Source organism: Alexandromys fortis, unplaced genomic scaffold, assembly GCF_014885135.2.
Source record: "Alexandromys fortis isolate MF-2015 unplaced genomic scaffold, M_Fortis_MF-2015_v1.1 scaffold_13, whole genome shotgun sequence".
Classification (NCBI taxonomy): Eukaryota; Metazoa; Chordata; class Mammalia; order Rodentia; family Cricetidae; genus Alexandromys; species Alexandromys fortis.
The window spans coordinates 5,782,032-5,804,766 of record NW_026067908.1 but is presented as its reverse complement, the minus strand read 5'-3'; the positions used below and the strand labels follow the sequence as shown (position 1 = coordinate 5,804,766).

Sequence of the window (22,735 nt, the reverse complement as noted above, 5' to 3'; positions counted from 1 at the left end):
TGTCCAGGCTCCCACAAGCCCTCCACACAGCCCTGAGCAGCCACAACCAGAGCCTCTACTCCCTCTTGCAAAACAGGGGCATACCCGGGAATAGCATTCATGAAGCAGAAAAGGTTTCCCATGGCCCTGGACCTGTAAGTTTCCCTCCAAAGTCACTCCAACCAGAGAAAAGGAAAGGGGCCCTGGAAGCTTAGAAACAAAGGGTTTTACCTGGTTGCTAGGATCCCAGGGGACAGACAGGGCCATTTCTGACTGCTTACAGGACACAAGGTACTTCCTGAGAGGGAAGAGAACACCCTGGGTCTCTCGGAGTTCACTGTTCTTAGCAGATGTCATTGCCTACCGTGGGCCAGGACGGTGCTGAGCCCGGTGGGGTTGAAGACTCTGCCTGGCAGGGCAACTAGGTATGGTGACCCCCAGAAAACACCAGCCGAGAACATGGGTTCAGCTAGCACCCTAGACAGTTCACAGGGGACTGGCAAGGACAAAAGGACAAGACTCGGGCTCCCCTTCGCCCACGCCTCAGTGCTCTCTCCTCTGGAAGGGTAGCCATGTCATCTTTACTTCTGAGGGGCTTCGCGAGGAACACAGTCCTTAGCAGATGGTAAATGTTCCAGAAATATAGACCTTTCTTATGAATACAGTGTGTGAGACACTGGGCGCAGCTACATCATCTACACTTTTGTCGTTGCTGTTGTTGTTGTTTTTAACGTTTTTAATGAATTATTTTTATTTCATACACATTGGTGTTTTGCCTGCATGTCTGTATGAGGGCATCAGTTCCCCTTTGGGTGCTGGGAATTGAATCCGGGTCTTCTGGAAGAGAAGCCAGTGCTCTAACTGCTGAGCCATCTTTCCAGCCCCCCCAATCTACAGTTTTACAGAGGACACAGACATGCCAGGTTGCAGGTCATGAGCCACTGGGTCTGTGCTCTAAACCTTTCTGGGTTTTGTTCTAGTTGATTTGTTTTGGTTGAGACAGAGCTCCCTATATAGCCCAGGCTGGCATTGTGGCAATCCTCTGTCTCATCCCCACAAGTGCTGAGAATTGACCCCTTTCCTCAGACAGGCCAAACAAGATTTAAAAACACCCAGATCAAGCCAGGACCAACAGCAGAGCTCACTCAACTGTGTGTCCTAAGGACAAGAGGCCTCACCCTCTGTCCTCAGTGTCCTGGTGTATAAAAGAGCAGTAAGACACTTTATGTGACATCACTGAAGGCAGAAGGGTATACGGCGCAAAGGGCTAGCCTATAAGATAGAGGCAGAGGACTCCCAAGAGTTCAAGACCAGCCTGAACAACTTAGTGAGTTCCAGCCCAGCCTAGGCTACAGTATGAGATCCCATCTCTAAATAAAATCAAACAAAAATAAAGGCAGTGGGGGAGGACAACCCAGTACTGCACCCAGGAGAATCCCTGGAGAAGCTCGACTGTCCTGGAGTCACCGGTGGAGCACGTCCCTCCCGTTACCCAGACCCACTCACCTATCCAAGCGGATCTTCTTCCTGGCGCTGGCCTCTCGGTATCGCCGTTCACCCTCCTAGGAAGGAAGCAGGGACAGGTGTGTGGTTCAGGTGGGATGACCAGATAGCCCATAGCTCTGCCACCCCTGTCCCCTGTGTCCAGAGGACCCTGAAGTTCACAGAGAAGCCTAGATCTCACTAGGGCAGCAGGAGCCAAAGCGTCCTTACTGGGAAAGTGTCAGGCACCCAAGCTCCGTGGAGCCTTTAGGGACCCTGGACACCCTGGCCCCCTTCTGGGCCTCTGGGTTTTCCCCCAATCTACACTGGGATGATGAAAGGACCTCAGAGTGGTACCCAGAGTCACATCCATTGGATACTTGGTAGGGATGAGGCCCTCACCAGGGCTCTGCTTGAGATCATACCTGTTCTCTGTTCCACGTTCCTGAACCTAGAGCCTGCGATTCACAGTTTACACAGAAGGAAATGGAGCCCCAGTGAGTGAGTTGAATGGTTCCCAAGGTTATAGAAGTATGGGGTCGAGCCTGGGTCAGAACTCAGAAGGCCAGCTTCAGAGCCCACCTCCTCTATAGTCTTACCCCTACTCAAAAACACAAAGACAGCCAACTGGCCCTCAGCAAGCCAAGAGTGTGTGTCTTCACTGACACAGAACCCAGGCATCCATGTGTCCCTGCCCTGTCCCCATAATGCTAGACATCACAACTTCTCAAAGGCTCCAAGGCTTTGTAGCCAGTTGGTCCCCCACAGCCACATCTCGGCAGGCAGAAGTTGCAGACACACTAATCAAACAGGTAAGAACTGAAACTCAGAGAAATACATGTTCAAGAATGTGGCAAGGGGGAGACCCTATCAGCTTAGGGTTCCCAAGCCAGGGTTCTCTGCAACCTGTGGGCTGTTCAGGTCTATGATCCTCCAACATCAGCCAGACCCCATTGTGTTCCAGTTCTGGCTGGCAGAGTAGGTGCCCAGCCTACTCTCTGAATCTCTGGGGGAATCTCTGAGTCAAGACCAGGATGCTCTGATCTGGTTGTGCGTCAGTGAAGAGCCAGAGACAGGACTGTCACAGGGTGACAAGTGACGAAATTGGGGACAGGGCACTTACTCCAGGCTGGGGACGAATCCAGGGCAATTTCTGAGGCTGGTCATCTTTGTCCAGGACCACAAAGGTCATGAAGGCACTGTTAATATGTCGCCGCTGGGTCTCTGCCTCCTGGCGATAAGCTTCCACACACACGCCCACCTCCATGCTAAGGTCGAGTGAACGATAGAGTCAAGTTCAACAGACCTTCCCCAAGCCGTGCCCTTCCACATCACACACTCACACACAAGTACACACGCAGGCAGGCAGGTGTACACAGAGTATGTACACACTCTCCTGCAGTTCTTCCGGCAACCGGACCCAAATTCCATGGACCAGAACCATGCATGTCCTCTTCAGTAATCTTACAGAGAACCTAGTGTGTGCAACACACTGATGAATGGACCTGCCCAGCAGGCTTCAGGCTGACAGCCAAGGAAGTCAACAGAGCAAAGACACCCAAAAGTCACCAAAGGGCAGATGACAGGGCTCAGCAGGAAAGGCATTTGCTGCCAAGTCTGATGACCCGAGTTGGATCCCAGGACGTACACAGCCAAAAATAGAAAGCTGATTCCCACAAATTGTCCTCTGATTTCCACGTGGGCACACTCAGGGATCTCACACACACATACATACACAAACACACACACTAAGTGAATAAATAAATATAATTTCTTAAAAAGTAAACCCTTGGAAATTACAAAGGAAGCAGGACATGCTGGCATATGATAGTAATCTCAACATTGGCAATGCTGAGGCCGGAGGATTGACATGAGTTGAAGGCCAACCTTATAATCCCAACCCTGGGGAATGTGAAGAAAGAGATGTTAAATAACTTGCTCAAAGTCACACGGCCTATGAGAAGTGGAGCCACACTTGAACCCAGGCTGCCTGGCTCCAGATTGGTCACCCTCAATGAGCACACAAGTTCTCAGAAAATAGCCTTTACTTAAAGCCAGCTGTGGCGAGAATAGACATAAGAACTCACGCCAAGGTGAGATGTTAGAATACCTGGTTTAGGACTAGGGTGGGAAAGGATCGGGGAAACATGAGCAAGAAGAGGCCCTGTGACCTGTGCACCCCCAGAGCTCAGTCCTCTGTCCAAGCAGGAGAGAAATGGGGCACACAGCACAGAGCAGCTTCCCAGCTGGTGGGGGACAGAGCACCTATGGAAAACCTAGAGAAGAACCCCAATACTGCCATTGGACAACAATGGGAAGCATAGAACATTCCAGAAGAGGGAATACTAGCTAAACTTGGGCCATGTGAACAACCCAGCAATTCAGACCTCGTCTGCTGGGGAAGGGCTTGCCTTAGGTAGTTTCTAGAGTCAAGAAGAACCCTCAACCCTTGGTGAACCAGTCCTACCCATGGTGACACCTCACCTATGCTTGAAGGCATTATTCACGATGGCCTTGAGCACCAGACGGTCCCCCACCTGCGATGGGCCTCGGAAATGGAACATCTCGATGGCCTTGAGTGTAGGGTGTGCATGACAGAGCCGGCTGGGAAGAAGAATAGGAAGGAGACAGAAGAAATGGTCAGTACTGCATCAGGGTGCTTGAACCGGCCTTCTCCAGTCCCTAGCCCCTAACCCATCCTGGATCACAGACACGGTCCTCTGGCCCAACCCAGGGACGACTCTGCTCCGAGCATCGCACTAAAGCTGTTTCCAGCTTAGCATGCTTGCCACTGTGCATGGCTAGAAAGGAGCTGAGTTTGAGGCCACAAGGAAGCAAGCGGAAGTATTGCCTGAAGCAAATGCCTTTCCTGCCTTCCCCTGGCACTTTTGCCTCAGTGTCTGTGTCTCCTGACACCTTGAGGCCCACCCTTCCCAAAAAGGCTTCTTGTCACAGGAGGCCCCAGTGAGGTGCTCCTCCACCAGGAAGCTCTCCCCGATCATCCAGGCCCTGGGCTCCTCAAGCCTTACACTCTCAGGCCAGGCTTCTCAGATGCTATTGCTAAGACACCATCTCCAACTTAACTTCAGAGAAGAGGTGGCCTGAGCTGGGCTCTACAAAAACTAGCCTAGAGGAGGAAGGTGGCTTAGGGGATGCTGAGAGCACAACAAAGGCAAAGTCATGGAGGCACAGGAGTGTCAATCGGTGACCTCCGGTTATCACAACTATTTTTTTAAGCCCTGACAACTGGAATGCCATGTCCAGCACAGAGGCTATCGGAGGAAGTAGAATTTATTTCACCATTAGAAAGAGGGGCATGGTAGGGGGATCATGGTGGCTGGAGAGATGGCTCAGGGGTTAAGAACACTGGTTGCTCTTCCAGAGGATCTGAGTTCAATTCCCAGCAACATATGGTGACTCACAGCCATCCATAATGAGATCTGGTGCCCTCTTCTGGCCTGCAGGCATACATGCAGGCAGAGCACTATATACCTAATAAATAAATCTTAAAAAAAAAAAAAAAGGACGGACAACAGTAGTGTTATCGTGGGGCTGGGCAGTATGCTGAAGAGTGGGAACTCACAGCATGAGCAAAATGGGGGGCTAGCAAAGTAGGAGGTCCAGGGGGAAAGAGCCTGAAGGAACAGTTATAGCTAAAGTGCTGGCAAGGGCAGATCAGGGAGAGACTTCAGGGTCAGTCCGCTGGAGAGACTCCCAGCGGCTACAAGGAATATGGCAATGGGTGGGTAGAAGAAGGCATGGCCAGCTCACAGACATGGCTGCTCTCTGGCTCGATAGGTGTGAAAAGTCAGGGTTATCCTCACAGAACACCCAAGCTTCTGGAGTCTTGAGTGCCACATAGGAAGGGTTTCTCTTGCCAAGAAAACAACCTCTGGCAGAAACAGAGAAGACACAAACAGAAGCTGTCTCACCTGGCTGCAATGGTGGCCACGTTCTCCATCCAGGCCATGATCTGGCCCCCAAAGGTATTGCCCTGATGATTGGCATGAGGAGGCAACACCAGCTCCACGCTCTCCACTCGGGTCTTCTCTGCGGGCACCATATTGCTGAAGTCCTTGTCAGGGTCTGGTCAGGGAGGAAGGCAGGGAGGTGAGAAGATTCCTAAGGATAAACTGTCAGTAGAAGCCCCAAGACACCGACCCCACCCTGGAGCATTAGTTTAATACCAAGTGATCACAAAGCCTAGACCGGGGCTGGAGAGATGGCTCAGAGGTTAAGAGCACTGGCTGCTCTTCCAGAGGTCCTGAGTTCAATTCCCAGCAACCACATGGTGGCTCACATCCATCTGTACTGAAATCTGGTGTCCTCCTCTGGCATGCGGGTATACATCAAGGCAGAATATTGTATACATAATAAATAAATCTTTTTTTTTTTTTAAAAAAAAAAAAAAGCCTAGACCGGCCCTGGGTAAAGAATAGGAGGACATGGGAAGAGCCTGCCACAGGGAAGCAGACAGCATGGCTGGGCTTTGAGACAAGGCACACCTGAGCCAACCCCTGCCTCAGGATGTATGACCTTGGATGCATCAAGCAAACTACTGGTTCTCAAACACCCTCCTGTAAGGAGCAAGTGTCAGCCCTAGCCAGACAGGACTGTGTCAGTGAGGGATGGTTGTGGCTGTAATGTGCTCAGCTCAGTCAGTGGCTACAGTTTCAGGACGGTCCTGCTCCCTGCTAATGACCAGCCCCTATTCCTTGCAGGGGTGTCATTAGGATACCCAGGGTAGGAAAGGGTCAATGTGCAAACAGTGCCTCAGAGGTCCAGGGAGATGATGCCAACATGCCCAACCAAAGCAAGGTGCTGTTATATGTCTACAGAATCCTAAGAGAGTCCTCTGCAGAGCACCCAACAGAGGGATGACCTTCACTCGGGTGAACAGCCTGGTGAAATGTCACAGGAAAGGCAGGACAGGGAAGCAGAAGCTGAGAATGACCTAAGCCCAAGTCTGAGGCTTGGATGCCAGGCAGAGGTACCTAGACTGATCTTTGGAGGCAGGAATGTGGGGGGTGGGGAGATAGTTGTGGCGGAATGGACAGCTCCATAGAAACAAACCATCTGGAAGAGTTGGGCTTCCTCTAGCATCCCCTAAGTCCAGCACAACGGAGTTCAGGGAACTCAGAGCTCAGCACGCAGTCAGTGAGTTCTGTCTGCTCTCTCCTTGTTTTGGCAAAGAACGATTACTTGGCTTGTGGATTTTGTTGTTGTTTTCAGTGCTGGGAATTGAATTCAGGGCCATGTGCATGCTAATCAAGTGCTCTACCAGGGCCTCTGGGCTTTTTGTTTGCTTTTGAGACAAGGTCTTTCCTTGTAGCTCTGGCTGGGCTAGAACTCAATATGTAGAACAGGCTGGCCTTAAACTTGTGATGATCCTCCTGCCTCTGCCTCCCAAGTGCTGAGATTATAGGGATTGATGCCTTGTCTGGCTCTTTTTTTGTTTTGTTAATTTTTATCACTATTATTATCATTAATGAGAAGTGGGGGGTGATGATGATGATGTGGGGGTTGCTTTTCAGCAGAGGATGCATTTGAAAGTCAAAGGACAATTTTGGGGAGTCAGTTCTCTCCTTCCGCCTTTAAGTAGGTTCTGGGGACTGAACCCAGGTCATCAAGCTTGCACAAGTTCCTTTACATGCTAAGCCAGCTCACTGATCCACTCCTGAAGTTTTTGAGAGTCTTTATCTGTAGCCCAGACTCGCCCGAAACTCATTCATTATACGGGCTCAGGAACAAACTCACAGCAAGCTCCTGCCTCAGCCTTCCAAATGCTAGAATTACAGGAATAAGGCACCACACCAGTTGTTCTTGCAAGTATTTTGAGAGGTGGGAGGTGTAAAGGGATGAGATGGGGTTTCATGTCATGCAGGCTGACCTCAAACTTGCTGTATAGCCAGGCTGGTCTTGAACTTGTGATCCTCCTGCCTCAGCCTACTGTGTTGTATCACTGTTGGAACTGCCAGTGTGAACCACTACGCCCAGCCAAGGCTCAGGTTTGGTTTGTTTGTTTTGAGACAAGATCTCACTCTGTAACCCAGGGTGGCCTTGAACTTTGCGTGCAATCCTCCTGCCTCAGTCTCCAGAATGCTAAGACCTGGTGTGTGTCACTTGGCTCAGCTGAATTACTTTTTATTTGTCTGAAAATTGGCTTCTTCAAGTTCAACATGAGGGAAAACCTCACCTAAGACTGTGGAGATGGATAAAGAAACCCAAGGTTCCTGTTCATACCCCTTCCAGGGCCTTCGTCTCTGTAGGACACCTTCCTCACCTCTCCACCTGCCCAAATCCCACCCAGTCCAAGGTAGATCATCTCATACCAACAGAAAACAACTATCAAGAGAGATTTTTAGCCGGACAGTAGTGGCACTCGTCTTTAATCCCAGCACTGAGGGAGGCAGAGGCAAGTGGATTTCTGTGAGTTCAAGGTCAGCCTGGTCTACAGAGTGAGTAAGTCCCAGGACAGCCAGAAATACACAGAAAAATCCTGGAGAGAGAGAGAGAGAGAGAGAGAGAGAGAGAGAGAGAGAGAGAGAGAGAGAGACTTATAGAAAAAAACGAATCAAGATAAAGGTACACAACAATGTGTCCTATGTGTTCCCTCTGGGGTAAAAAACGGGAAACCAAGTAACACACATGTTACTTAAATCTACAGGGAGCCTCCCTAGAAAGATATTCAAAACCAGGTAGCAGTCTTTGCCTCAGGAGAGATGACCTGAACTCTGGGATGGACGGAGCCTTGCTTTTCATCTTTTTTTTATTTTTGTGGGTGAAAAAAGAAAACATAACCACTTGTGCACAGACACTTTAAAATTCCTCTACATCTTCAAAGCCTCGCCCAACACTACCTTCATCCCATACATCTCCAAAGGCCCCAACGGATTGTGAGTGACAGGGATTTCAGTAAGTCCCCACCCCATCTCCACTGCCGCTGGGCTGTGACTGAGTGGCCCTGGCACCTGCTTTCCCTGGAAGGGATCTGGAGGCCCAAGAGGCCAGAGGAGCCTCAGGCCACCAGGGGCACAGGTCCATAGGGAGTCCCTTCCTCCTTCCACTCAAAGGGGGTTTGAGGACACCAGCTGCCCTCCTGTGTATACCCAGCTACCCTCTTATGCATATACCCACACTCACCATCCTGGATGGCACAGTGGGCTAGGAGGTCCTTGATGGTGTCTGCGTAGACTAGCCGCATGCGTCGGCGTTCAGCTGCCACCCCATGTTCCGTTTTCTCCTCCTCTGTCACTGGTATGACCTGCTTTAGCTTCACCTATTGGCCAAGAGACGGGGGGACAAGTTTCCTGAGACAGCACAGTGATCTGTCTGAAGCTGGTATGGGTTTCTGGGGGACAGGGGGCACTCCAGAGATCTCTCCCCTCTGTGCCCACCTTCCTGTCCCCATTCTCACTAACGTCTCCACGATCCCTTCTTGGGCAAAGGGCCAGAATATAGAGGGATCTGTTTAGAACGCAGTGTTCTGAAGACTCCTCCTTTTGAAATATGCAGGAAGAGATGGGGAAAGGAGGAGGAGGCTCCTTGGTAGGATAGCAGAGGGTCCCACCGGGGGAAGGGTGGGTATAACAGAGCAGCGCGGACAGATGTCTACCTTGGAAAGTTCCCGGTGGGCCACAAAGGTAGCCAGGGCCTTGCACACACTCCATTGCTTCTCGGAGCACAGGTCCTCAGAGACCACCTGGATGCCCACCTGGAGAGCACGAGAGAAGGTGTGATGGAGGGAGGGAAGGAAGCTGACCACTCGAGGCCTGCAGCTTGGCGAGACTAAGGAGCACCCAGGCTGGGTCTCTGGAGTTTCTATGTCACCATCAGGTGTGGAACACCAGGGACATGGAGTTGGTTCAGACTTTCCCTTGGTTCCCTGGAAAACCTTGGGCAGTTCCCTTCTCTGAGTCTGTGTCCTCATCTATAGAATGGGAGTGGTCACTGAAAGGGGTTAAAATGTGCCCCTGCCCACTGTTGATACTGAAAGGACAGATCTGTGGGATGCCTAGGGAGGAACTGGGCATCTGTGTGCTGCCCAGAAGCATGGTCAGGACCCTGTTCCTCCAACCTCTGGGGCTCTCACGAATCAACGGCTCACTAGATAAAGTTGCAGGACCTAAGTGAAGCCTAGGAGAAGAAATGAAGTCCTCGGTAGCTCACAAAGCCTGCACATCATCACGCTAACCTCTGACTAAACCTTCAGTCAGAATGTAGGAGCCACGGCACACTGTATGGGTGTGGGGATGGAGGCCACTGAGGTGAGCTAATAGGAGAAGGCCCAGTCTTTCCCACTGCAGCACCGTGACCAGATACAGTACTGCCTTCCTCAGCCTTCACCACCTGCTACTGAACGTGTCTGGCCAGGAGTGGAAGCCCTGAGCAAGCCCACTCCCCTTCCTGGCCTCCCTGCTCCCTCCTGGCTATGGGATATTATCAAGGAAGGCCTTAGGGTGCTCCTCCCCTAGTCAGCCATTTGGGAACTCTAGTCAAGGACCCACAATGTGAAGGGTCTTGGGTCTGGATCTTCAAAGATGGAGTGGAACAGAAATGCCATCCCGCCCCCAGCAGGGCCAGCCACACACACCTCCATGCTGGAGTTGAAGGCCCGGTTCACCTTGGCCTTGATATTCACCACTTGGCCGACACTGGGGAGAGGAAATCAGGAGGTGAGACTTCCAGAGGGCACGAGGAAGATGGCAGGGGCCTCAGACGCCCAGCACCTCAGAGATGGAGGGCGGGGTAACTGACAAAAGCACTGGAGACTCCCAGAACACATTCACATCTGCAATGTCCCCAAGCCAGCAGACATGAGCAGAGGTTCCTGGTGGCAACATTAGAGCTTCCAGAAGTGCCTGGTTTTACATGTCTCAATTCCTTCTCTGGCAATGTCCAGGGGCTATGTGGCCTCATTTTGCCTACAGTTCCCTCCCTGAGGCAGCTCCCCTACCCCCACGGTGTCCAGAGCTCACCTTCCATTCCTCCTGGAGTGTTAACTCCGCCTCCCAGCCCTTAAACCACACTGGGCCAAAGCCCCTGGCTTTTATTCGCTCTTCTTCTGTCTCATTTCTGCGGTTTGTAAAGCCAGGGCCTGTGTGGGGCAGCCACATGCTCGACTGGGAGCCACATCCCTGCCCAGGGAGCATATGTTTTGCTCACCAACACCCCAAGCCCATGTGGCAGGGCGAGAACCTCCATAAACAGTGACCACATTCACCAAACGCTGCCAAGTGCCGATGCCTGGAGCGAGGAGTGGGCAGGGAAATGGGACACTTCAAGGTGCTGTGTGTGCATTGCCACATTTGAATCTCCAACTTGAAGATGGGTTTGGAGGGGGTTGAACATCAGAGTTGTTAAGTCATTTGTCCGAGGTCACCCAGCTAACAAGGTCTCCCAACTAATCCCAAGCAAGGCCAGGATTCAAGATGGGCTGTGTTGACTGAACCAGCCCAGATCTTCCCAGCTGTAGCCTGTCCTTCCAGGAATACTTCACAAGTCCACATAGGTCTCCAGGGAGCCACCTAGCTTGCCCTGCACCTAACTGGAGACAGCAGAGTGTTCCCAGCTGATGGGCTATGGGGATGAGGAGGGAGAAAGGCTGGAAATGCTGGCCCAGTTCAATCACTGTGACCTCAAGAAGTCCTTTGACCTCTCTGCACCTTGGCTCATGAACATGCAGAGTACACTGCCCTCCCCCCCCCCCCAAGCCTGGAAGTATCAGTACTCCAAGGTATTCCAATCACAGGGTCATAGTGGTGGCCACACAAGACTAGGTTTGCCATGGTCTGCTCTAACTGTCACCCCACCAGTTGGTGACCTAGGGTAAGTCACGTCACTTCTCTGAGTCCAGTTCCTTGCATGTATATCTCTGGGGATGCATGGGAACTGCCTATACCTCTACAACCCAGTGAGAAGCAGGGTGGCTGGTCAGTTTAGGGGGTTGGGGAGTGACCTCTCTCACAGTGTTGGACATGTCACCTCTGTTACTGTTTTCAGCAATACTGACACTCGGACAGAAAAATGTCCTCTGTAACATGTATTAAATTGTCCATGTGTAGCTAAAGCAAGGCAGCAAAGCAGCAACTGTCGGATCCTAATCCTCATCTGTTTGGAAGTTTCCATGACTGGAAGTTAGAAAAGAGTCAGGCGGTGGTGGCGCACACCTTTGATTCCAGCACTTGGGAGGCAGAGGCAAGTGGATCTCTGTGAGTTCAAGGCCAGCCTGGTCTACAGAGTGAGTTTCAGGACAGCTGCCGGGGATACACAGAGGACCCAGGTTCAATTCCAGGATCTACTTGGCAGCTCACAAACACCTAAAACTCCAGTACCAGGGGATCTGATGCCCTCTTCTGGCCTTTGTGAACACTGCATGCACATGGTACAGAGACATCCATGCAGGCAAAAGATCCATACACATAAAATTAGTTTAGAAGTTTAAAAAGAGATAAATAACTTCAAAGTTTCTAGTGTTTATGAAAGCATATTGCTATAATTGATCAGCTTTATTATAAGCTCCCTCTTCTCCTCTACCTCAACGCTGGAGATTGACCCTAGGGTCCCAGGTTCTACCCCTAAACTGAATTCCAAGATGCCCAGGTTGGCTTTGAACTCACTCTGTAGCTCGTGCTGGTTTTGAATTCATTATCTTCCCACTCTGGGCTCCAGTACAGCTGGGGTTATAAGCTGTGCCACCAGGCCCGGCCTTTCTTTGTTAAACCCTGATTGTACCTAGTTTTGAACTAAGCTTCATCATGGCTGTGTACCTACAGGAGACATCACGGTACGTGGAGGACTTGGTGCCAATCAGGGTTACAGGCACCCATCAGGGGTCTGGGAATAGATTCCTCACAGAGATCGGCAATTTAAAATTGACTTATCTTTCTGTGGTGCGAGAAGAGGTCTGAGAGGGCCAGAGAGATGACTTGAAGCTTAAGAGCACATACTGCCCTTGTAGGGGATCTGAGTTCAGTTCCCAACATCCATGTTCCATGGCTCACAACCATCACAACCACCTATAAACTCAGCTCCAAGAATCGAATGCTTCTGGCCTCCACCGGCATCTTACACACACACACACACACACACACACACACACAGAGTTGATTTGCAAACTGGTGGGGAGAAATAATCGGCCATTTTTCAGATGCAGTAATCATGCAGAAATTGTTTAAAATCAATACAGATATGTTTGGAAACATTTTCTTGTCTTGTATTGTTTGGCACAGCACTCAGGAGGCAGAGGCAGGTGGATCTCTGTGAGTTCAAGGCCAGCCTGAGTTACAAGAGCTAGTTCCAGGACAGGCTCCAAAACTACAGAGAAACCCTGTCAAAAAGGAGGAGGGGGAAGGAGAAGGAGGAGGAGGAGGAGGAAGAGGAGGAGGAGGAGGAGATGAAGCCCCACCTTCAGGGATGAAGCCTTTCTGTCAAGGTGAAACTGTTTGATCCAAGTTCAGTTGGTACCCCAGAAATAAGGGGTAAAATATGACAAAGAAACACCTTGTCAGAGCTCATCGTCACTGTAGGACTTGCTGCTTTTCTGTTATGGTGGGGATGGGGATCGAACCCAGGGCTCCTGCATGCTAAACACACGCTCTGAGCCACACTTCAGGCCCCACCTTTCCACTACAAATGCAAATGACATTTCTCCATCTGTCCCTCGGCAGACTGGGTAGTCCCCGGCATAAGGATCGTGTGATGGTGGATTGTGTCCCCAAACCTAGCATGACATCAATCCAGAAAGGCTCTGAGCGATCTTAAGTAGTGTTTCTATTGCTGTGATGAAACACCATGACCAAAAAGCAGCTTGGGAGGAAGCAGTTTATTTCACTCCCGCTCCCACATCACAGTTCATCATCTAAAGCTGTCAGGACAGAGCTCTGGGGACCGAAACTGGAGCAGAGACCGTGGAGGAATGGCACTTACTGCTTTGCTCTCTTAGACAGTCCCGGACCACCTGCCCAAGTGCTACTACATAGAATGGGCCTTCCTACATCAATCAGTAATCAAGAAAATGTCCCACAGGCTTGCCCATCGGCCAACCTGATGGGAGCATTTCCTCACTTGAAGTCCCTTCTGAATATGACAGCTTGGGTCAAGTTGACACAAAACCAGCCAACACATTAACCAATACTGAATGTGTAGTGAACGGGTGACTGGCTTGAGTACAGGGACCGGCCAATCATCCTTCTTATTAGTCACACACTGGGTGCCAGGCAGCCCTGAACAAGCCCTTAGCTTATACACTGGCATGTCTAGGAGTGGGCACTGTAGTAGCAAGAGCTCTCTGTGAGGCCCGTCCCGGGCCGAGGGCTCAGCAGCCTCCTTGTGTCCCGGCAGGATGAGGACAGTGACAAAGCATGCAGGCCAACGACAAGCTTTCTAAGCTGTATGGCCACTGAAAAAGAAAAGGCATCCCCGAGTAAGAGCTGAGATGGGTATGAGCCAAGGCTGGCTCACTCTTCTAGCACAGGCTGGGCCCTGGCACCTTGTCAGGGGAGTCTCCCTAGAGTCCAGTGACAAGGGACCTGGGAAGAAATGTCTGAGATAAAAGAGGTGCTTCCCAGCAAATTCAAGTCCTTCCATTTTTACAGGTAAGGAAAGAAAAGCCCAGAGAGAGATCCACCCAAAGTCACATAGCCCTGAGCTGTTGGCTCTGCCTTGGGCCTCCCCATATGCCACCAGAGGCGTCTTCCCAACCGCAAACCTGAGACAACTTCCCTGGCCCCACCCAGGACAGTGCGAAGCAATAGGGCCACTCGTAACCCACCACTATCTAAGGCACTTGCAGAAAGATGCTCCACCCCCAAGACACCATGGTTCCACTGTCCAAAAACTCTCCGTGGACTGAGTCAGCTCCAAGAGCCACACAGCCTGGTAGGTGGGGAGATAGGGATGCAAGCCCTGTGCTGGAGGTGGGGAGACCAGGAGGGTAGCGAAGGCAGAGGGCCACTTACCTAATGGTGTGGTCAAAATAGATGTCATCCATGGAAGCCGTGACACAGGGGCAGCCAGCATGCCTCTCCGCTGGCTCAGAATATAAAGACAAATGTTAGCTGCCTCCCCACGTCACACAGGCCTCTGATCGCATCCCCCTCTTCCAGAGGCTTCTCCACCAGGAGTGCTCATCTTTCTTTTCCCACTTCTGCTTCCGTGCCTCAGTCCTCTGTCCCCTCTGGAGCCCTTTCCCTGACCCCATGGCCGGCTAGGGCCTCTCAAACCCTGCTGGCATAGCCAGGTCACAGTGTGAGACCTAGAGGCTGGAGAACACAAGTGTGACAAAAGCCAACGTGGAAAGGATCGTGCACGTCCACAGTCAGCCCGTGCCCGGTCTTTACCAGCCAATTGGGAAATAGCTTTGGTTAAGGCTGCAGTAGTGGCAGACTGGGACAGCGGAATGGCACCAACACCCAGGGCTAGGGGACCAGAGGAGATGGACAGGCTGCTCAGACAGCTGGGAGATGAACAGAGGCTTTGAGACAAGGGACCAGCAGGAACTAAGGCCAGAGGGGGACAAGTGTGGTGATCATCAGAGAGAAAGGGACCCTCTTTAAAGACTAAGGCCCCCTACCCAGGTTCCACGGGGCAAGCGGTGGGGACGCGATGGAGTCTGGAGCAGAGCCTCACCTGACAGGCAGGCCGTGGTGTCGATCCATTTGAGCAACTGTCCGACGCTCAGCTCCCCGCGGTGGTTGGTGTGGCAGGGCAGCACCAACTGGCTCATCTGCACCTCCGTGGGGTTCCGGTACTCCTCACCCTCTGCCATGGTATCTTCGTGCTCTGGATGTGAGATTGACTTCCGGGATGTGCGACCAGAGAACATAGAGGCGAAGCCCTAGCGACAGGGGAGGACAACACGGTCGGTCAGCATTCTGCATGTCTCTGTTCTGACAACCCTGACACCTCAAGTAGAGGAGGAGGAGCAGCGCGGACCACCTCCCACCAGCCCAATCAAGAATGGCCACCATGACCCATGATCCTCCAGTCCATGCTCTCAGCTCTCAGAGTTCAGGGGAATGCCACCTGTGCCAGCTCCCTCCTGGGGGCGTGTCTACTTCCTTGTTACAACTTGTGGGCAACTTTTACAGTTTCCCTTTAGATTGATCTATTTTCTTTCTGTCTTCTTTTTTTTGTTTGTTTGTCTGTTTGTTTTTGTTTTTCAAGACAGGGTTTCTCTGTAGCTTTGGAGCCTGTCCTGGAGCTAGCTCTATAGACCAGGCTGACCTCGAACTCACAGAGTTCCAACTGCCTCTGCCTCCAAGTGCTGGGATTAAAGGCATGTGCCTGACAATCTATTTAAAAAAAAAAAAAAAAAAAAAAACAGCATCTCACGTTGACTTTGAGTTCTTGCTCTCCTTCAGTCTCTAAAAGACTGGAATTATAGGCATGCCACCATATTTCATCCTTGGGTTTCTCTCTTGAAAGACTTCCCCTCCTAAAAGAAGAGGTAGAGACCTAGAGAGATGACTCAGCATTTAAGAGCACTGGCAACAAAGTCCTGGGGACCAGAGTTCAGATCCCAGCACCCACATAGCAAGAGGAACATGATGGTATGAACGAGAATGCCCCCTGCCTTGGGCCCATATACTTGAATGCTTGGTCCCCAGTAGATGGAACTGTTTAGGAAGGATCAGGAGGTGTGGCCTTGTTGGAGGAGGTGTCACTGGAGCAGGCTCTGAGGTTTCTAAAGCCCAAGCCATTTCCAGTTAGCTCTCTGCATCAGGACTGTATCTCAGCTGTTGCTCCAGTGCCATGCGTGCCTATCTACTGCCATAGTCCGTGCCATGATGGTCACGAGCTCACCCTCTGAAACTGTAAGCCCCCAATAAACTCTTCTGCAAGTCGCTTTGGTCATGGTGTCTCTTCACGGCAAAAGCCACTAAAACACTAAGCGCCCTACAAACTCCTGTGACTCCAGCCCCAAGGTGGGCAGAGCCAGGAGGGAACCATGGTGGCACTCATGGGAGGGAAAGGGACCGTCCTGCCTGAGAACAGGAAAGAGTACACCAAGCTCGAAGCCCCACCTCTCATGTGTGGGTTCCAGAACTTTCTCTATTGGCTCTTCAGTTGTGTCTAATGACTGACAATGACTACCCAGAACCCCAAAGCCAATAGATCTGAGAAACACCGGAGCTCACTGGCTTCCAGCCTAGCTAAGAAAATTGTTCTGGGTTCAGAGAGAAACTCTGCCTCAAAGGAACAGGTGGAAAGTAGTGAAGGAAGATCCTCTGTGCATGCGCACACACATACAGACACACACACTCACACACACGCTTACACAGACAATACTAAATAAAGAAATGTTTTAAATGTCGCAGGTATATACATGGAGTGCCATGTCTCTATCTCAGCATTAAAAAGGAAGGAAATTCTGACATATTTTCAAAAATACATGAAAGGTGCAGACATTATACTGAGACACAGCAGTCACCAAAGGACAGACATGAGAAGTCACTCACAGGACACCCTTGTATCATATTCATAGTACCATGGTATGGCTAAGGACTGAGCTACTGCTTAATGGGGTGGCTAGGGAGGGGACTCTGGTTCAAAAAGGTGGAAAGTTCTGGAGATAAGGGTCAAGGGAGCCCAATATAAATGCAGTTAATCCCACTGAACTACACATCTTAAGATGTTTAACTTCTAGGTCTGGTAGTATACACCTTCAGTCCCAGTACTGGATTCAGGAGGCAGAGACACCTAGATCTCTGTGGGTCAAGGCCGGCCAGAACTACACAGAGAGTCCCGTACCAGCCAGGGCTCCTCAGTGAGATGCTGCTTAAGAAAATAACAATGAGAACATCTCAAGCAGTGAACTGGAAAACAAACAGAGCAAAAGCTCCAAGTCAAAGCAGACGGCCAGGCTGTGCTGGAAACAGTAGGACCCAAGCAAGAGCACACTGTGAAAAGTGACAACCAGGCTCTCCAACGGTCTGAGAACCAGGAAGGATGTTGGTGTGGTGGACATTCACTGCCGTGACTGCCGATGCATTGCCGCAACCTCAGAGGCATGGCGGACCAGGCAAGCGTCTGCAGGCTCTTACTGTGGGCACATTCACGGTGGCCCTGGGCGCTGCAGCATCCTGTAAGTTTGGTGCATCTTTGAACCAAGAAAGAAGGCGTATGCTGATTTCTACAGGAATTACGACTCCATGAGAGATTTAGGAAGAGACAAGGAAGGCTGGTATCACAGTGCCGAGTGAATTCAGAATGGTAAGGAATCCTGTGGATGGAGTTCCATGAGGCTCACCATTGACCTGTGTTGCCAAACAATGAAACATGGATGTGTGGGCTAAGGAGTAGCTTCTCTCAGTAAACAATTAACAGCTGTATGCCAAGAAATAAAAGTGAGACCTGGGGTTGGGGGCAGGAAAGGGAAGGAAAAGGGATGAAAGGAAACTCATCCTCCTCCTATACAGGAGGCCTGAGTCAGTGGAGCCTGGGAATCGCTCCCAACACAGTGTCCCACGCGTGTCCTCATCCCCACAGGCCACAGACCCCTTTCTCAGGCTCTCCTCTTCTTGAGGGCCTCGGAAGGAATACCTCAGTCAGCATTGCCTTCTTCATCATTCAGATCTACTGACTGGTGTCCTGGGTATCACTGTCAGTCACCTGACCCAGATGAAGAGCCAACAGAGAAAGTTCTGCACCCCACAAATGAGAAGTGGAGCTTCAAGCTTGGTGTACCTTTTCCTACTCACCGGACAGAAGGGTGGACATACCTGGTAGCCCTTCTGATAAGAGACCCGCTGTCCCATCTCGGTTTCTCTGTCCCCCTAGTCAGAAGTGTGCAGAGCTGGGCACACCTGCACTTGTGAGGAGGATTGATGGGGGGGCAGCAAACACTGGGTTCCCGTTCTCGCAGTCAGCGGTGACCGCAGTGGCGGTCACAGTCACAGCTTGCTGACACAGCACTTAGGTGCTGCGTACTCTCTCAGGGGTACACGTGTGGCGATCTAGTGTTATTCCAACCACAGACTTGTGAGGCAGGCGCTCTAGTAACACCGTGTCACGGATAAGGAAACTGAGGCAGAAGGCAATGGCATAGCCCAGCCGCAGTCCTGGGGCCCTAATTGCGATGTGAACTCCTTCGGGCCATATATACACGTGGCCCCCAGGGCCTCCTAGGACAAGAGGAGGCTAAGGCTCCGGGCCTCGGAAACAGCAGCACAAAACCTCAGCCAGTCACACGACAGGAACAGGTGTGAGCCCGCTTCAGCTATGGGAGGAGGACAGAGCTGGGTCTTGGGCCACAGTCGCTCATCAAGGTCCTGGAGCGAACCTGATAAACTCAAAACTTCCCAAGGTAACTGGTTCAAAGCCCATGACTCCTAGCCTCGCATGATAGAGATGAACCAGGCCTGTCTAACTGCTGTGCCTCCTAGAGATGCAGCTTCTCCCAAGAGTATCTGGGTGCAAAACAGCAGTGGGCCCCAAGGGGAGAAGAAGGCAGCAGATCTAGGAACCCTTGGCCTGGGTGGGAGTCCACACATGACAGTTACCCACCTTTCAGGCTCTCAAGGGCTGCCTGAAGGCTGCTACATTCAAGCAGCAGGATCCATCACCATGGAAACCACTGCCAAAAGCCTCTCCAGCCTGACTGTGCACTGGGGATCTGCAAGGATGCTGATACAAGTGGCTTAGCGTTCTGGAAGTGGTACCACAGGGAGGAGGCAGGTAGGCTCCATTTTCCTACCCCATTTTCATGGCGAGGAGCTCTTAGAACCTTCTAGACGCCCAGGCAACAAGCTCGGGGCCTCCAATTGCTATCGCATAAGTGTCTCAAGACTCCACTCTCTCCCTGGGCTCAATCCCAGCAGCCAAGATGGAAGGCAGCCAGCAGGAGGCAGGGGTGTGTGCCCCAGGCAAGCTTCAGCCAATGGGGACTGGAGAGCATGGACCCTCCTCCCAGGAGAGCAGAAGTCTGGGAGGAAGTCAGGGCCAGGCAGGCAGGGCCAAGACAGCTGACAGGGAGGGCGGGCATGTGGAGGTCAGAGACAGACCTTCCCAGACTGCAGCTATGCCAGGCACTGGCTCCAGGCCACCCCAAACCTGGCCAGATTTGAGTCCTGACCTAGGCCCCAGCTGACCATGCCATCCGTGGGCTTGGGTTCCCTTCCTCCTGGCCAGTGTCACACCACAGACCTATCGGGTCAAAGAAGAAGAAACTACCTTGTCCAAATCCTCTACAGTGAGAGATGGGACACAAAGCGAAAGGCTACCCAGTGTCACCTAGATGGAGAGCCAATAAAAGCCCTCATGATCCAGGCTGCTGCTAGGCAACCTGACAACAGCCTCTCCTCCATTTCCTCCATGGTACAAATAGCCAAGTCCCAGTGATCCCAGCTCCTTAAATGTGTGGTTCAGTTTCTCACTGTACATGTTTCCACAGCCTGGCCTCAGGTCCCCACACTCTACTGGCCACTCTCAGACTCCACTAAAACAAAACCCTCAGCCACAGCCACTTGCTACGCCTTGCCTCCCAGGGCAGCCTAATCAGGCCTCCATGATGCTGCCCCCACCACAGGTCTCCTTGTGGCACTCTGCCTTCCTAAAGAGTAGTCCTACCAGGCATGTCCCTTGCTCGAGACCATTGGATGGCTCTTCACCGCTGTCAGGCTTGAGATCCAGCCACTGTGAGTCCTGTCACTAAGTCCAACAGCTGTTCTCACGGCTCCGAATTACACGGCATCCTCAGAGTACCTGCTCGCTCCAGTTCTGCTCTCCTGTTGTAAGAACCCCCGCACCTGGCCCTGCCTCTTCTTCCCCCCTTTCTCCTACTGTCTCCATCACAGCACGGACCAAGCAGTGCTGTCTCCCCATCGGGATAAGGAGAGGAACCCAGGCCAGGCACAGAGCAGGTGCCCACAACCACCTGTGGAAGGGAGAGAGGAAACGGAGCTCGAGTTGAGCCTTGAAGCATGAAGGCAGGTCTGGGGTATGATGAGGCTACCCAGGAGGAGGGAACAGCCTACAGCGGTTAGTGAGGGCAGGCAGCACAGCCTGTGGGTCAATTCTAGAACCACAGCCCTAGGGCAAAAGAGACGATACCCTGGAGGGAGAGGTAGGCAGGAGAGACTCTGAAGTAACTCATGAAAGAGGTGTTGGGCCACCTAGCTTGGGTTCAAGTGCAGTTACATAATAAGCCTGTAGGATCTCAGAGCAAGCTGTTCCACCTCTTTACAGGCCTCAGTTTCCTTGCCCATGGACCTAGAGTCAGAGGCAGACAAATCTCTTGTGAATTCTACGTCAGTCTGGTCTACATAGAGAGCTCCAGGACAGTCCAATCTACATAGAAAGACCCCATCTCGAAAAAAGAAAAGAAAAAGAAATGGGATTGTAATACCTGCTTCCAAGGGTCATCTCAGGAATGACACTATTACGATATTACGCTCCTGGCACACGTCCACCCACAGAGAATATTTATTGAGCACTATCTAACACTATAAAACTGAGTCACACTTCTGAAACTAAGCCAGGAGAAGCTGTCCTTTCTACCGTGGACTCAGCAGGGCCACCGAGCAGCTGAGGGTGGGGTGAGGACGGACGCCAATTACCATCCTTCTTGGAGGGATGCTAAGGGAATCTGAAACACCAGCAATCTATGGGCCACCGGACCACAGGGCAGGACTTCGACCCCAGGCACAGACTGCATTAGAGCTCCTCTCTCCCCTCCCCCATCATCCTGTCTCTCACAGGGCCATGAGAAGGACTGGAAGGGCATCCCAAAAGGAGGTGGGAAGAGGACCCTCTGGCCCACCCTGGGAGCCACCAGCCAGGCCCCATGAAAGACCTCATTGTCTGAAGCTGGCAGCACTGTGCCACGTAATGGTGTTGCCTGCACTGAGTGCTGTCCTCAAAAGGAGGCCGTGGCCCCCGCCTCTCAGGGAGCTGGGTGCAGCCAGGACAACCGCCCAGCCACTGGACCCATCAGGAAGTGAAGAGGCTAGCCTGGGGTACACAGAGCCACTGTGGTGGTCTGAATGAGAATGGCAGCCCCGTAAACTTGTGTGTTTGAACGTTTGTCCTATGTTATCACATGCCACCCCACCTCTCCCACACCACCACCACCGCCGCCGCCGCCGCCGCCACATGCACGCGCGCGTGCGCAGACACACACAGACACATGCTGTTGGCAGAACATAGGAGGTATAGCCTAGTGTGTCTCTGGGTGGGCTTTGAGGTTTCAAAAGCCCCCACTATTCCCAGCTAGCGTTCTCTCCGCTGCCTCCTACTTGCACACAAGGATGCAAGCTCTCAGCTGCTTCTCCATTGCCGAGCATCTCCGCCTGCTGCCCTGCTCCCCGCCAGGGTGGTCAAGGACTCACCCGCTGAAACTGTTGGCAAACCCCTCAGTTAACTCTTACAAGATGCCTTGATCATGGCGTTTTTATCACGGTAACAGAAAAGTAACTAATACAGACACTGTCTCAAAAAAAAAAAAATAAAATAAAATAAATAAAACCATGGGAAATAAGCAGGGGCCAAGATGTGGAGACAGGACTCCTGAGTGTCCTGGCAGGAGTGTAGAAGTGTTGAACACCTGTGGAAGGCCATTTCCTCAGAAAAGAAAGTTGAACCGAGGGTCTGGAGACATTGGACGTCGTGAAGAGCGTGTGGCGTTCTTGCAGGAGAACATCGCCAGAGCTCAGTTCCCAGCACCCACTTCAGAAGACTCTGATGCCCTCTTCTGACCTCAATGAGCAGGCACACATGCACAAGCCTGCATGTGTACATACGTACGCATAATTTACCATCATTTTTAAAGCTAATCAGAAACACCTAATATCTGAGACCTCCTGCGCCTAGTATAGTCCCAAGACTTCTTTTTAATTTTTCAAAGAAATCAAAATAAGTCCTCAAAAAAAAAAAAAAAAACCACACAGGTATACAAGCCTGTCTCAACAAATACGGTAAGGAACAACATGAAGAAGACACACAACATCCACCCGCACACAGACACATAGGAACCCATGCACACACACACTCACACACACAGCTGGGAGAGCAGAGAACAACCAGCCTGGCACACGGTGGAGCCCGAGGAGCAGGGGTCATTTGTTCTGGGGATCCTCATCTTTCAAATGGCCCTTGGCCAAACTGTCAAGACCTTCCAGGCATGAAAGGCAGGAAGAACTACCTGCCCAGGCCTCCAAGGCAAGTACACCTCCCCCCAGTAATGTGCTCCACGGTGACGCTATTATTTAACTCTGGGAGCATTAAAGCAAAGAGACACACAGAGCAGGAATCCTCTCTCCTGGTAGCCACAAGG

General features: G+C 51.6%; 1 protein-coding gene across 1 annotated transcript in view; it reads right to left on the bottom strand.

Moving 5' to 3' along the window:
• Positions 1 to 22,735, bottom strand: part of Acot11 (acyl-CoA thioesterase 11) — a 44,011-nt gene that overhangs the window by 5,697 nt on the left and 15,579 nt on the right. The window contains exons 2-11 of the mRNA XM_050136093.1: positions 15,091 to 15,298; positions 14,421 to 14,490; positions 10,055 to 10,115; positions 9,077 to 9,175; positions 8,605 to 8,740; positions 5,394 to 5,547; positions 3,946 to 4,065; positions 2,585 to 2,729; positions 1,486 to 1,541; positions 211 to 277 (exon numbers count right to left, since the gene is read on the bottom strand). Of these exons, the coding sequence (XP_049992050.1) occupies positions 211 to 277; positions 1,486 to 1,541; positions 2,585 to 2,729; positions 3,946 to 4,065; positions 5,394 to 5,547; positions 8,605 to 8,740; positions 9,077 to 9,175; positions 10,055 to 10,115; positions 14,421 to 14,490; positions 15,091 to 15,298 (1,116 nt within the window). The remainder of the gene's footprint in view (positions 1 to 210; positions 278 to 1,485; positions 1,542 to 2,584; positions 2,730 to 3,945; positions 4,066 to 5,393; positions 5,548 to 8,604; positions 8,741 to 9,076; positions 9,176 to 10,054; positions 10,116 to 14,420; positions 14,491 to 15,090; positions 15,299 to 22,735) is intronic.